Source organism: Pituophis catenifer, unplaced genomic scaffold (genome assembly GCF_029215685.1).
Source record: "Pituophis catenifer annectens isolate HBS135680 unplaced genomic scaffold, rPitCat1.0.hap2 SCAF_2, whole genome shotgun sequence".
NCBI classification, from domain to species: Eukaryota; Metazoa; Chordata; class Lepidosauria; order Squamata; family Colubridae; genus Pituophis; species Pituophis catenifer.
In genome coordinates, this window is record NW_027256882.1 from 44,377,210 (window position 1) to 44,392,802 (window position 15,593).

General features: G+C 43.1%; 1 protein-coding gene across 1 annotated transcript in view; it reads left to right on the top strand.

The window, feature by feature from the left end:
* The first annotated feature begins 8,007 nt into the window (after nt 1–8,007).
* The window catches only part of LAMB2 (laminin subunit beta 2), a 76,433-nt gene continuing 68,847 nt past the window's right edge, over nt 8,008–15,593 (top strand). Inside the window, exon 1 of the mRNA XM_070936774.1 lies at nt 8,008–8,125. Within this exon, the coding sequence (XP_070792875.1) occupies nt 8,068–8,125 (58 nt within the window). The 5' untranslated portion in view covers nt 8,008–8,067. The remainder of the gene's footprint in view (nt 8,126–15,593) is intronic.

Sequence of the window (15,593 nt, forward strand, 5' to 3'; positions counted from 1 at the left end):
TTCCAATTTAATTTTTTAAGTATATATCCTGACTGTTCCTTGGCCAAACTCTCCAAGAATCGGAGATAAAAAAGATCTGAAAAATACTGTAGATTGTTGCATTTCAGGACGGATATGACCACAAAATAGATCTTACTACGGTACCATTAAGAAGGAAAATCGTTTGTTCTTAGTATACAGTATGTTGGGCATCTTTTACAATCTTAGATAATCCAGTCTTTTAAAAAAAGCAAAGATACATTCCTATATGTGTCAAAAGAAAATTTTGCTGTTCATATAAGGATGTGTCCCCTTCCCTTGTAACTCTGTGCTCACCACGCTGCAACTATGTTTAAAACAATTTTAAAGTACCATAAAACTCCATAAATTGACATTTAGAGGCTTCAATGAGGCTTTTAGTTGTCTGCCATAATAACAATACTCTGAGGAAGAAATTTTTAAATCCTCACTATGGAAACAAAATACTGGAATAGAATAGAGAAATCCAGCAACATTTCATGAGTATAAGACTGGTAAGAACAATAGTTCTCAGTTATATAGAGCAACATCTGACAACTGTGGCTAGGAGGACCTTTGCACAGGTTCGCCTGGTGCACCAATTGCGACCCTACTTGGATCAGGAGGCTCTCCTCATGGTCACTCATGCCCCTGTCACCTCACGGTTAGATTATTGCAATGCGCTCTACATGGGGCTACCCTTGAAAAGTGTTCGGAGACTACAGTTGGTCCAGAACGCAGCTGCGCAAGCTGTCGTGGGTGCACCTAGGTACACCCACATTACACCAATTCTCCGTGAGCTGCACTGGCTCCCTATTGGTCTCCGGTCACAATTCAAGGTGTTGGTTATTACTTTTAAAGTCCTACATGGCTCAGGGCCAGGGTATCTTCGAGACCGCCTTCTACCACGTAACTCCCAAAGAGTTGGTCTCCTCCAGGTCCCATCAGCTAAACAATGCCGGCTGGCGGGCCCGCGGGGGAGGGCCTTCTCTGTGGCTGCCCCAGCTCTCTGGAACCAGTTACCTCCTGAGGTCCGGACCATCCCCACCTGATTGGCCTTCCGAAAAGCGGTGAAGACCTGGCTTTTCCAGCAGGCCTGGGGCCGTTGATCACACTCTTGCGATCCGGCGAGATCCAGCCATGAATGGTGTGAATGAGTTTTAATGTTTTTAATTCTTAAATGTTTTTTATAATGATTTTAAATGCATTGTGAGCTGCCCTGAGTCTTCGGAGAGGGGCGGCATACAAATTGAATTAATAAATAATAAATAAATATATAAATTGAATTGCTATATGGTTGTACCACGGCTAAAATTAATATCCATGTTCTGGGGTAGCATTAATCATTACGGACATTACACCGAGAAGTTTATATTCATGTCTAATTTGTAAACTTCCCAGAAATATCTGGCTGCTATTGAAAGCAAAATGACAGGCTTATTTATCCAGGAAGGTTGGTTGAATTTGTGTGTACTACTAATTGGAGTCTCATCATCGTGTTGCTAAAAGAGCCGTTCCAGACAAGACCATGGCTTTCTTCCAAGCATGTATACCTCACCCTCTTGGTCCATAAATTGCAACTGGAATTGCAGCTGATTTTCCATGCTCTCTGGGTTATTGCACTTTGCGTTATTCCCATCAGGGAATATTGACATGGGGGCTATAAATGAGCAAAAAAAAGAGCCTGACTAAGGATAGTCCTCAACAACTGGATCAGAATTTCCATTGCTAAGCGTGGCAGTTGTTCAATGAGTCACGTCTGATTTTATGACCCATTTTGCTGCTGTTAAGAGAATCACTGCAGTTGTTACGTGAATTATGCCATCGTTAAGCAAATCCGGCTTCCCTCATTGACTTTCCATGTCAGAAGCCAACTGAAAAGGTTGCAAGTGGCAATTAGGTGACCCAAAGGATGCTGCAACCATCATAAATACATGCTGGTTGACAAGTACCCAAATTCTGATCACGTGGCGGTGGGGATGCTACAATGTGTGTAAGTGCAAGGTTGGTTTTAAGTCACTTTTTTCAGTGCTGTTGTAACTTCAGTCACTGAACGAATGGTTGTTAAGTGGAGGACTAACTGTTCCTGAGTGTCCCTTGTGAAAATATCAGCTAACATAAAGATCTGTTTGGTGTAAAACAGCCACTTCTTACTGATTCAAATCTCACCTATTGCCACCCACAAAATGCCAAAAAAAAATTCTAACTTTATAATGTTCCTTTGAATCAGAAATGGCACCCTTCTACTGAAGCAGTGTTTCAAAATATTTTAATACTTCTAAACGTATTGGCAGAAAATACTTATCATTCATTAATTTTTTTTAAAAAAAGGATTATAAAGTGCTACCCAATGCAAGGGTTATAAATAATGTTATAAATAGTGTGTCTATTGAGTTGTATTAACTACATCTACCTGATGTCTTTGGTCATATCATTTCAAATACAAACATTTCCACCTGCGGGTTCTTTCCCCCAAATTTGGATTTTTTTTTGTGGTTAATACACCAATACAGAAGAAAAGCAACACTATAAAAACTCCAGGAGAATTACTAATCGGATCGTAACAGAGTCCCTTTTTTCACTTGTACATCACCATGGCACAAACACACCCTTACACGTGCAGAGTTAAGAAGAGCAGGTGGCAGCTGTCACGAAGACGGTCTTTGCACAATTTCATATTGTGCGCTAGTTGCACTATGGATTGAGAGGCCCCGCTCAAAGTCACACCCTAGTCACCACCTGACTGGATTACCACACTGTGGCTGCCCTTGAAAACCACCTGGGAGCTACAATTGTATTTATTTGAAAGATTTATATAGCTTCCCATCTCACATACAACCAATAATAAAACAATTTCTCTCATCACATTCAAGAGACCACTTGCCTGGGCTCCCGCCAGCACACTATCCCAATGCTTGTGTGAAAATGTTTTCTTGAAAACTAGGAGGGTAGAGCCAGATCTCAGGGGGAAAGTTGCTCCAAAAGAAAGGGGTAGCTACCAAGAGCCTCACCATCTAGGTCAGGGGGGGTCAAACTCAATTTTATTGAGGGTTGTTTGACCTTGGGGGCCAGGGTGGGTGTGGCCAAGGTGGGTGTGGTCAGCTTGACGTCACTCCTGCCAGCGAAAACGGACTCCCAATCTCTGTTTTCGGCTGCGACAGCCTCCTGCTGCCCTCTGCCAGTGAAAACAGAGCTCGGTGTGTGTGTGTGTGTGTGTGTGTGTGTGTGTGTGTGTGTGTGTGTGTGTGTGCACACCCTGCTGAACTCCATTTTTGTTGGCAGAGGGTGGTAGGAGGCCATAGTGGCCGAAAACGGAGCCTGGGAGGGCCACGCATGGCCCTCCCAAGCTTTGTTTTTGCTGACAGAGGCACCACCGGTCCTTCGCTTCCAGGATGGCCCCGCGGACCAGATCTAAGCACCCCATGAGCCGAAACTGGCCTACAGGCCTTGAGTTTGACACCCCTGATCTAGGTCGTCCTTTCCCAGTTAAGGGAAAGGACGCAGAGAATGACCATGCTATCGGATCTGGTTTGGAGCAAGCAGATACACTCAGATACAACTAACCTGGCCACATGCCCTTCAGGACTTTAAAGGTGATAACTAGCACATTGAATTGCACCTGGAAAAGAACTGGAAGCCAGGGCAGATCATGTAGTAGTAATGCAGCATGGACAACCTCTTGGTGCCCAGAACTGCACGCACCACTGCATTCTCAATTGCTTGTGATTTCTGGATGGTTTTCAAGGGCATCTCCTAGTAGAGTGCATTGTAGAAATCCTGGTGTAAATGTCAAAAAAGGGGGTGAAAGATCAGAGCTCTGAAGGGGTGCCTCATTGCAGCCCCCAAGGGTTTAACTTCTCACCCACACTCAATGCCACCTGGAACCTGCCACTGAGGAAGGAGGAGAAGCCTTGCAAAACAGTGCCCACCCTCCAATCCCTGGAGTCAATCCAGAAGAACACTAGATCAACAGAATCAAATACTATTTTTTTTTTTAAAAAATTGATTTATATGCTGCCCTTCTCCGGAGACTCAGGGCGGCTTACAATGTGCTAAGCAATAGCCTTCATCCTTTTGTATATTTATACAAAGTCAGCTTATTGCCCCCTCAACTGGGTCCTCAATTTACCTACCTTAGAAAGGATGGAAAGCTGAGTCAACCTTGAGCCTGGCAAGATTCGAACCTGCAGTAATTGCAGGCAGCTGGTCTTAATAACAGGGTGCTTTAGACCACTGTACTACCAAGGCTATTGAGAGAAGGGCCAGGACAGATGCACTACGCTTGTCCAGAGCCCTCCAGAAGTCATCTACAACTACAACAAAGGCCATATCAGTACTATAAATGGAACAAAACCCTGACTGAAAAGGGTCAGATAATCTGCTTCCACTACAGCTCTCTGAATAACCTTCCCTAAAAGGGAAAAGGTGTTGGAGACATGACACAATTTGGATCCAAAGAGGACAATTTAAAATGTGTGAGGGATGCACCTCAGTGGGCTTATGTAACACTACTACTTTGCAAGCTGCATTGGCTCCTCCCATTATCTTTCAGGTGAAATTTAAGGTATTGTTATCATCCATAAAGCTCTCCATAGTCACAGGGTTGGGTTATTTGCAGGACCGCCTTTTCCCAAATATATCTGTCAGTCCTACGTACTTGAGTGGCCGTGCTTTAGATCCCTTCCTGAAACAATCACAATTGATGGGACCCAAGAGGTGTGCCATTTTTTGCTGTGCTGTCTGCAAATCATTCCAGATCTCCTCATGGGTAGAGCTGATTCCAACCTTGTTGGTCTTCAGAAAGGTAATTAAAAACATGACTTTTTCTTCAGACTTTTAGGGCTGAGATTATTGGGTTTCCCATCAAGAAAGGGATAGAATTGGGATTTCCTGGTTGTCTGGATTTTAACAGAATTCTCATTTTATTTTATAAAATAAAATAAAGCCTGTAGTACAGTGGACTAAAGCACTGTTATTAACAGATTAACATCTGCTGCTTGCAATTACTGCAAGTTCAAATCTCACCAGGCTCAAGGTTGACTCAGCCTTCCATCCTTTCAAAGGTAGGTGAAATGAGGACCCAGATTGTGCGGGCAATAAGCTGACTTTGTATAAATATACAAAACAGTGGTGGGTTCCTCCCCAGCCGGTAGCGGTGACGATATGACGTCACCGAACCGGTTCTCTCCCCCCCCCGCCCTCGCACCCACATTATTCTTACCTTTTATTTGGTCCCACCCCCAATCTATTGCTGCCTCCTGAGTCCCAGCTGATGACTAGAGGGAAAAAAACTGTTTAAACTCTTGCCGGGGCTTCAAAGGGCCACCCTACAGCTGATCAGTGTTAAAAGCAAACAAATGAGTCAGGTCGTAAGTGCGAGGACTGGTCGTAAGTGTGAGGACCTTCCAGAAATGACTCTGACCAGCTAGCCACGCCCACCTAGTCACATGACCTCCAAGCCACACCCACAAAATAAGCCACGCCCACAGAACCGGTAGTAAAAAAAATTAGAACCCATCCCTGATACAAAAGTATGAAGGCTATTGCTTAACACATTGTAAGCCGCCCTGAGTTTCCGGAGAAGGGCGGCATATAAATTAAAGCAAATAATAATAATAATAATAATGCACTATGCATCACTCTTAGAATCTGTGTCCAGACTGGGCAACTTTATCAATTCATTAAATTAAACATAATTATTTTTTCTGTCATGTTGCTATGACATGGCTCTTACTTTGTCCTCACACCATGGCATGAAATGCAATAGAAATAAGGAGGGATTGGCAGTGGACTCCCAAATTATTATGCTGGGGAGTTTTCTACCATTTTAAGGATGGGTGTATAGTGTAGCACTCCTGCTCAGCAGTGGGGACAGCCCTAGGCCTAAACTCCAGAAAATTTGAGTGAACACAGACATTTTACACTTAATTCTTCATGTGGAATCCATCTGAGGAATATGGGTTTTTTTTTTACCATGAATACAAACTGATTCTCAAAGAATATAGCACTGGCACTTAGACTTGTATACCACTTCATAGTGCTTTACAGCATTCTCTAAACAGTTTACAGAGTCAACATTTTGCTCTCAACAATCTGGGTCCTCATTTTACTGATCTCAGAAGGATGGAAGGCTGAGTCAACCTTGAGCCCATCAGGATCGAACTCCTGGCAGTGGGCAGAGTTAGCCTGCAATACTGCACTCTAACCACTGTGCCAATATAGTCCATCTGTGCTTAAATTCCAGTTTCAATGGCCCAGTGCCCCAAACACGGAAGTCCCATTGAGAACCAGAACCAACAGATCGATACAGCCCTTCTATCCAGTGGCCTGCACAACTAGTCGATGTAATGTGACTTTTAAGAGTGGCTATTAATCTGTTGCAAAAAAAAACAAAAAAAACCCACAGTACTTTAAACACTGATTTATTTATTCTGAATGAGCTTTTGAATGTAATGTAATCCATGAAAGCCCAAAACAGAATAAATGTGTTAGTTTTCTAACTGCCACAAGTTTATCTTTTAATGTTTAGAGAAGAAATCCTTTTGTGTTTGTACAATGCCTGCCACAAGCCAAGAAACCAGAAAAGATTTGGCTCACAGTGTTATTCTTGAACCTGCTCCTTTTCTGTATTTTCTTAACCAAGCAACATTTTACCAAGCAGCAACGACCGCAGTCTAACTTTTCAAAACCTGCATCTTCATGATATTCCAATACTGGATTTACGACCACAATTGAGACCAAAATTTATCTTAAGTGAGACATGTGGTAAGTGCGTTTTGCCCCATTTTATGACTTTTCTTGCCACGATTGTTAACTGAATGACTGCAATTGATAAGCTAATAATATGGTTGTTAAGAGAATCTGGCTTCCCCATTGATTTTGCTTGTCAAAGGGTTGCAAAAACCTGTTCACATGATTTTGGGGCACAGCAATGGTCATAAGTATGAACCAGTTGCCAAGCATCTGAATTTTGATCGCATGACCCTGCGGGTGCTGCAAAGGTTGCAACTGTGAAAAACGGTCATGTCACTTTTTTTCAGTCCTGTTGTAATTTGAATGGTCACTAAATGAACTGTTGTAAATGGAGGACTACCTGTATTGCACTAATCCATTTGAGCTGCTTCCATTAATCAAAGTAGTTCCTTGCAAACACCACTTCCTTCATTGTAACTGATCAGAAAGGCTAATAACAGATTGTCACAAATGGCTTTAAAACACTCCATTGAAAATTGCTGCCCAAATATATATATATATAATTCAGATATAATCATATGGGCACCCCGGATCTTCTGGAATAAAACCCTCCTGGCCTGACAATTTGCTAAGTAAATGAGGGCCACGTTTTGGAGATGCGGATAATAATTGACATGTCAGAATCCACCCTGCTTCTCAGGACAGTTGTATCCATGCCATCTTCTGTTTGAAAACCTGAAGGGATTTTAAAATAATAATAATAAAAAGATTCTAAATCGGCAAAGCTCTCTTGCTTTTTTTTTTTTTTAAATAATTGCTGACACTGAACTTGAAGTACATATTTTCAGACGCAAATGGCTTAGCAGCTCCCCTGGCATGCAGCCAACAAATAAACAAACCATGGGGGGGTGGAGTGGGGGGGGGTCCCGGCAGCGTTTTCCAACTTTAGGACGGTGCAGACCGAGTTTGCAAACGGGCGCGGGCCTCTTTTTTTTTGCGGTTTTCGGGCACCCCCGGATCCCAGCAGAATCCGGCCCGCGCTTTTCCTTCGGCCCTGTGGCTAACTTTTTCCGACGAAGTTTAATGTTTGGAGCAGCCGTGACGCCGGCGTGAAACGAGCTGCTATTTTATTTCCCCGCAGCGCGGGGGAAGGTGAGCGCCCGGGGTGGGCAGCGGCTGCTGGTGGGACGAAGAAAGAAAAAGGGTGACCCAGCCGGGCCAGCTGCAGAAGTCCCGAGTCAGAGGCGCGGTCTCGGGCGAAGCGAAAAGCTGTGGGCAACCCTGCCCTGCCCTGTCCTGTCTCTAGGATCTCCGCCTTGGGTTCCCCTTCCTAGCATCATCTTTTGGCTTGTCCCCTGTGGATCAGCTCTCCTCACCATGGCTCCCTCCAGGCCGACGGCACCGGGCATCAGAGTGTGGGGTTTCCTCCTGGCAGGTGAGTCTTTCTCGCGTTCATCCGTGCTCCCTCTGGGAAATGGGGAGACCTGCCTCAGGCTTGGCTTGTCAAACCCCGCCAGACATGCCTATTTTTATTTTATTTTATTTTATTTATTTTGTCAAACGTGTATAAGATAACAGATATAAGTATAAACATGGTTATGAATACACCATAAGGATACAAATAAATGGGGACAGTAGGACAGCGATGGGAGGCACGCTGGTGTGCTTTTGCACACCCCTAACCCTAACCCTAACCCTAACCCTTACAGACCTCTTAGGAATGGGGTGAGGTCAACAGTAGACAGTCTTAAGGTTAAAGTTTTGGGGGTTTGGGGATGAAACCACAGAGTCCAGGCATTGACCACTCTGTTGCTGAAGTCGTATTTTCTGCAATCAAGTTTGGAGCGGTTTACCTTGAGTTTGTATCTATTGTGTGCTGATGTATTGTTGCGGTTGAAGCTGAAGTAGTCATTGACAGGTAGGATGTTGTAGCAGATAATTTTGTGTACTACTCTTAGGTCAGACCTAAGTTGGCAGGAAGAGTTGGTTACACTGGTAGAGAAGAGGGTGCACACTCCGGACTAGCTGGGAAGGAGAGAGGAAGGAGAGGAGGCGAAAGCACCCGGGTGTAATAGTGCCATTGTGATTTTGGGGTTTGGGGGTTTTTTTCCCTGGGGTGTTCGGGCCCCGTTGAGTAGGGCCGAGGGGTCTTGGAGAGACACCTCTTGTCCACTGGAAGGCACACCAAAGGGTTTTGAGTCCAGTTTTGGGAGTTTCAGTGTAGCAGTCTGTTCCAAATTAGTGTAGGTGTCTATGGGGGTGGGTGGGTGAGATGCCAATAGGAGAATGATCCCTCTATTTTGGGGATGAATGAGGATGGGGGAGTCCCAACTACAGGTAGTCCTCAACTTACAATCATAATTGAGTTTCCAAATTTCTGTTGCTAAGTGAGTAAATTTGTTAACTGAGTTTTGCCCTGTTTTGTGACTCCTTGCCACATTTGTTAAGTGAATCACTTCAGTTGTTCAAGTTAGTAACTAACTTAACATCCCCATTGACTTCGCTTGTCAGAAGGTCACAAAAGGGGGGATCACATGACCCCTGGTGGAAAAAATGGTCTTAAGTCACTTTTTTCAGTGCCATTGTAACTTCGAACAGTCAGCAAATAAATTTGTAAGTCGAGGATTACCTGTAATCTTCTAAATTCTCAACCTTTCCTTCACCATGGACCCCCCTAAAATACCTTTTGTGGTCACGAGCCACGGACCCCCAAGACTTAACTAATGGTCTGATTTTTTTCACCCTCTGCTCTATAACCAGCAGCTCAGTCCTATGACTTTTTGTGCAGGAGAAACTCTCAGGAAGTGAAGGAGATACTGAAGTAAGTGCTGGACTGGAGATGCTGTTCCTGAGAGCCAAAGGGCTTGTATCATATCCTCTGTGAAGATAAATATCAAGAAGCACCATCTGTCATAGGAGCAGGGAGGAAAGCCTCCCTTTACCTATAAATGGCACGTGGCATGTTGATTTTTACTCCTGAATCTCTTTGATTCAGTCTTCGCATTAATAATTGGGAGAGGCTCATTTGTGGTGCATCCTTACCAGTGGGATCAGAGTTTTATACTTGTGAATACAAGTTTATGGAAACTTCTCTAATTGTGGTGCCTTTCTCAGGTAAAGATTCTGACTTCCAGTTGTTGTTAGTTGCGAAGTTGTGTCCGACCCATCGCAACCCCATGGACAACGTTCCTCCAGGCCTTCCTGTCCTCTACCATCCTCTGGAGTCCATTTAAGCTCTCACGGATTGCTTCAGTGACTCCATCCAGCCACCTCGTTCTCTGCCATCCCTTTCTTCTTTTGCCCTCAATCTTTCCTGCCCTCTTCTCCAGTGAGTCCTTCCTTCTCATTAGGTGGCCACAGTATTTGAGTTTCATCTTCAGGATCTGCCCTTCTAAAGAGCAGTCAGGATTGATCTCCTCTACGACTGACCAGTTTGATCGCCTTGCATCGACTTCCAGAATGCCTATCAATTTTGAGAGTTGTAATCCATTTAAATAATCATGCGGGTCTATCGGTTACCTGTTTTTAATCTGTCGACCCCTTTAACCTCCATATCTCCGTATCTAATGCCTTTTTGGAGTCCATGGAGTGTGTGGTCTGTGCATTCCTGATTTCTAACCAACCTTGGTTGTGTGGGGAAGCCGCACACCCATTTCCACCAGCTGGAGCCTTTGTTCCCAATTCTCTTTGAAGTTTTGGCTCCGGAGGATTTGAGGCTCAGGGAGTTGGCCAGCTGCCTGGAAGCACCATCGCAATGCGAGAGCGTGTGGTGGGGAGATTGAAGGCTCCCACTTGCCGCACCTCCCTGGCAGCTGAGACGTCCCTGCTTGGGGGGACGGGATTTACAAGAAGCAGGTGGATTGGAAGAATGCTTTGCATGCCATCCTGCAGTAAAAGCTTGGGTAGGGTGGACAGAATCTCATGCTTGTGGCGTCCAGCAGGACCCCCCACTCACACGATTGTGATCCCTGCTTGAGGCTGTGCCATCGCCTCCCCCCCCTTCCCGCCGCAGCCTCTCGAGAGGAGATGTTTTCTGAAACTCAGCCATCATCGTTCACAAATACAACTCTCAGCCCCCACATCTCTGGGCCGGGGCCAGGCTGGCCGAACAACAGAGCCAATCCCCGCTAGGGTTATTTCTGGCAGTGCTGCAGCTTCCGCTCTCAGGCCTAAAGGAAGGGGAGGGGAGGGCAGCTTTGACATTTCTCTTTTCCAGCCCCACCCTTGCATGAGCCATAGAAACAGGTGGAAGAATTAGGATGAAGAATCTGGAGGAAGGAAACCTGCTTTGATCTGAAAGATCTGCTAGGATCTTTTAGGGCCAAGGGGTGTGATTTGTCTCTGCGTGAGGATCACCAAACTAGCAACTGCCTGGGGCAGAGCATAGATAGATGGATGGAGGATCGCGATGACAAAAAGCCACTGTCAGTTCTTGAATTCGCAGAGCATGTTGGAATCTGTCCTCCACCTTCTTCTCACTATCACATCAAATAGCCTTGAGCTTCATTTCGCAGATGGGGAATGCGACTCACCCCAAACCAAATTGAAATCACTCCCGGTTTAAAAGCAGCTCTGAATTGATGACAGGTAGTCCGTGACCTACAATGATTCATTTAGTGACCGTTGGAAGTTTTATTTATTTATTTATTTATATGCCGCCCTTCTCTGGAGACTCAGGGCGGCTTACAATGTGCTAAGCAATAGCCTTCATCCTTTTGTATATTTATACAAAGTCAGCTTATTGCCCCCTCAACTGGGTCCTCATTTTACCTACCTTAGAAAGGATAGAAGGCTGAGTCAACCTTGAGCCTGGTGAGATTTGAACTTGCAGTAATTGCAGGCAGCTGATGTTAATAACAGTGCTTTAGTCTGCTGCGCCACCAGGGCTCTGGTTACAGCGTCATGGAAAGTAATGGCGAAAATATAACCGAGTTTCACACTTAATGACCATTGCAGCGTCCCCATGATCACATGATTCAAATTCAGGTGCATGATGACTGTTATTTACAGGTAGTCTTTGACTTATATAACAGTTCATTTAGTGACCGTTCAAAGTTACAACGGCACTGAGAAATGTGACTTATGACCATTTTTCATAGTGACGACCTTTGCAGCATCCCTATGATCATGTGATCAAAATTCAGATGGTTGGCCACTGGTTCCTATTTATGACCTTTTCTGTGTCCCAGGATCATGTGATCTCCTTTTGCCTCCTTCTTATAAGCAAAGTCAAGGGGGAAACCAGATTCACTTAACAACCAGGTTACTAACTTATCAACTGCGGTGGTGCGCTTATAACAACTGTGGCAAGAAAAGTCATAAAATGGGGCAAAACTCACTTTAACAAATGTCTCACTTCACAACATAAACGTTGGGCTCAATTATGGTCGTAAGTCGAGGACTACCTGTATTTATGATAGTTGCACTCTTCTGGGGGTCATGTGATCATGGTTTGTAATCTTTCCATCCAGGTTCTGACAAGCAAAGTCAATGGGGAAAGTCAGATTCACTTAACAACAGCATGATTCATTTAACAACTATAGTGAATCATTTAACCACAGTGGCAAAAAAGGTTGCAAAATGGGACTCACTTAACAACTATCTTGTGTAGCAACAGAAATTTTGGGTTCCATTGTGATAGTAAGTTGAGGACAACCTGTATCGCTTTCAAGTCAGTTTTGACTCCTGGATATGGCCTGGACTAGTTCCAGCAGTTTTCTTGCAAATTTCAGTGGTTTTTCCCTTGCTGCCTTCTTCCAAAAACTGAGAGAGACTGACGGACCCAAAGTCACCCAGCTGACTCCTTGTTTAATGCAGGATTAGAATTCACCATCTCCCAATTTATAGCTTGGTGCCTTAACTACTGCACCAATCTCTGGATGTGTATAGAATAGAATAGCAGAGTTGGAAGGGACTTTGGAGGTCTTCCAGTTCAACCTCCTGCTTAGGCAGGAAACCCTACACCACTTCAGACAAATGGTTATCCAACATCTTCTTAAAAACTTCCAGTGTTGGAGCATTTACAACTTCTGCAGGCAAGTTGTTCCACTGATTAATTGTTCTAACTGTCAGGAAATTTCTCCTTAGTTCTAAGTTGCTTCTCTCCTTGATTAGTTTCCACTCATTGCTTCTTGTCCTACCCTCAGGTGCTCTGGAGAATAGCTTGACTCCCTCTTCTTTGTGGCAGCCCCTGAGGTATTGGAACACTGCTATCATGTCTCCCCTAGTCCTTCTTTTCATCAAACTAGACATACCCAATTCCAGCAACCGTTCTTCATATGTTTTAGCCTCCACTCCCCTAATCATCTTCGTTGCTCTTCTCTGCACTTTTTCTAGAGTCTCCACATCTTTTTTACATGGTGGCAACCAAAACTCAATGCAGTATTCCAAGTGTGGCCTTACCAAGGCATTATAAAGTGGTATTAACACTTCACATGATCTTGATTCTATCCCTCTGTTTATGCAGCCTGGAACAGTGTTGGCTTTTTTGGCAGCTGCTGCACACTGCTGGCTCATATTTAAATGTTTGTCCACTCGGACTCTTATATATTTATTACTTTTTTTAAAAAAAAGAACATTTTGAGTGGGGCTCTTGTAAACTTTTATCCAAGGCAATTTTTCAGTTCACACCTGCCTAAGACATAGAGTTTCAATTCATCTGAGTCTTGTATTAAAATCTCAGGCTTTCTTTGTAAAGATAAAACGAGGGGGAAGAGAACAATTTGAAAAGCATTTCTTAAATCTGAATAATAAACAGCCAGACTGAAGACCACCCCTGTTCTGTCTTCATTAAAGTCCAAATCTTCATTTTTTAAAATGTGTTTATATGCAGAATTAATATTTTTTTGTATTTGGAGGGAGCTTTGGTTTGGAACAAAATGATTTGGCCCCTTTTTCCTCTTCCCCCATTAGACTGAGAAAGACATCTCTGGAATGATGGTATGTGATGATGGATGTTATTTGGTAGGGGGGTTAGGCGTATTTAAGTTTTAAAAAAACTTGACTGGGGGCCAAGTGCTATGGAATGCATAAGACTGTGGAGTGTTTGCCAGTCGCTCCCTGTATATTATCAAGAAAGAAGGAACAAGTCAAAGCAGCACATCAAATGGAAAATAAGCTGTACTTACAGGAAGACCCTGTAAAAAAAACAAATACAGTAAAACAGGTATTTTTTTCCATAAGCTATTTCTTCAGGAGTCCGGAAAAAAAATACTTCTTTCCTAGTAAAGAAATAGAATGCATTGGAGATGAGTTTTCTTTAAAATGGGCATTATGCAGCCAATAAAACACTGTGATTTCAGGGAAAATAACTTATATAGTTACCTGGAAATCAATTCCATTTAGCCTCCAGGAGATCACTGCTCAGTAAATATGCAGAGGATTGAGCCATACATTTTTCTGATTAAATGTAGTGAATTTTGTTGAAGTATTTAGCTCTGCCTGCTCTGCCTTTTTTGTTGGTCTTCTTTTACTTTCAGAGGTGGTGTTAAAGTTCTAAATCCTTCCTTTTTTTCGGACACCTAGTTGTAAGTGCCCCAGGGTTTGCTCCCCCATTTGCACAGCAAAGCCTTCCCTTGATTACAAGTAGTCCTTGACTTATGACCATAATGGAGTCTGGCAATTATGGTCATAAATCCGTAAAGCAGGTTATCACATGAATGATCCGATTTTATATCTTTGTTTTCTGGTGGTCATTAAGCGAGTGCCATGGTCGCTAACGAAACCCATAGCTGATAATTAAATGCCATTTTTTTGGCAAAAACTTTATAAATCACCGTCACTTAACTGCAGGAGTCTGCAAATGACTGTAATGGACTGCCACTTGTCCAAAGTGTCCAAAATACAGTCATGTGTCTAAAGGGGGGAGGGGACAGTAGGAGGCTTGGTTGTAACGTACCTTTTGGGGTGCCCGTTGTAACTTTGAACAGTCACTAACTGGTCGGTCGTACGTTGAGGACTGCCTGAGCAGCAATTTTCCACTTTGTTCCCATGATGTTTCCTTCATCTTCTGTCCAACTTTAAGCTTAATTTATTTTTAGCTATAGGAATAATATTAAAAGACATCTTTCCCACACCATCCAGTGCTAGCTTTATGGTGTGGAAAAATTGTTAGGTTTTACCAGCCTTGACCCTGGGAGTCAAAGTTAGGTGTTCAACAGTGGGAGCCAGGCTGGGTTTTCAAGTGGAATGTGACTACAATTTTGTGGTCACTTCTGGTCAGCTTCTGAATGCTGCCATTCTGCTTTTTGCTCCTTAAAGAGCTGGACATAGCTCTTTCAGGAAACTGCTAGGGGTCTGGGATAACATAATAGTGAAATAGTATGCTATAAATAAATAAAAAAATTATTTATAAAAAAAAATAGATGAAATAATGTAACTTATATAGTGCTATTGCCAGCTCAGGCCTTCACTTTGCCTCAGCTCATAACAGGAAGGAATCTGCAGATCAGTGATTGGCAACCACAGATCGATCTTGACTTACAACAGTTTGTTTAGTGTTTTATCTGAGATTTCTTTTTTGATGGATACTAAACTGAATAGGTTTTATGGGTTAGTTTTTTTAATTGTATTGCTAGGGGTTTTAAATTGGGGCGGCCGTTTAATTTAATTTATTTTTAATTATTTTAACTTTTATATTGTATGTTATTTTAATTCTCGGTTGTTCACCGCCCTGAGTCCCTTCGGGGAGAAGGGCAGGATATAAATTTAATAAATAATAATAATAATAATAATAATAATAATAATAATAATAATAATAATAATAAACAGATAATGCCCTGATCCAATAATTTGTTCTTGAATAATTATGCAGTAGAAAAAGTTTCTCTTCCAATAATTTTTCAGTTGGAAAACTACTGCTTTGTGTTACCTGAAACTCAGACTTTGCTTTTAGCAAATCCAAA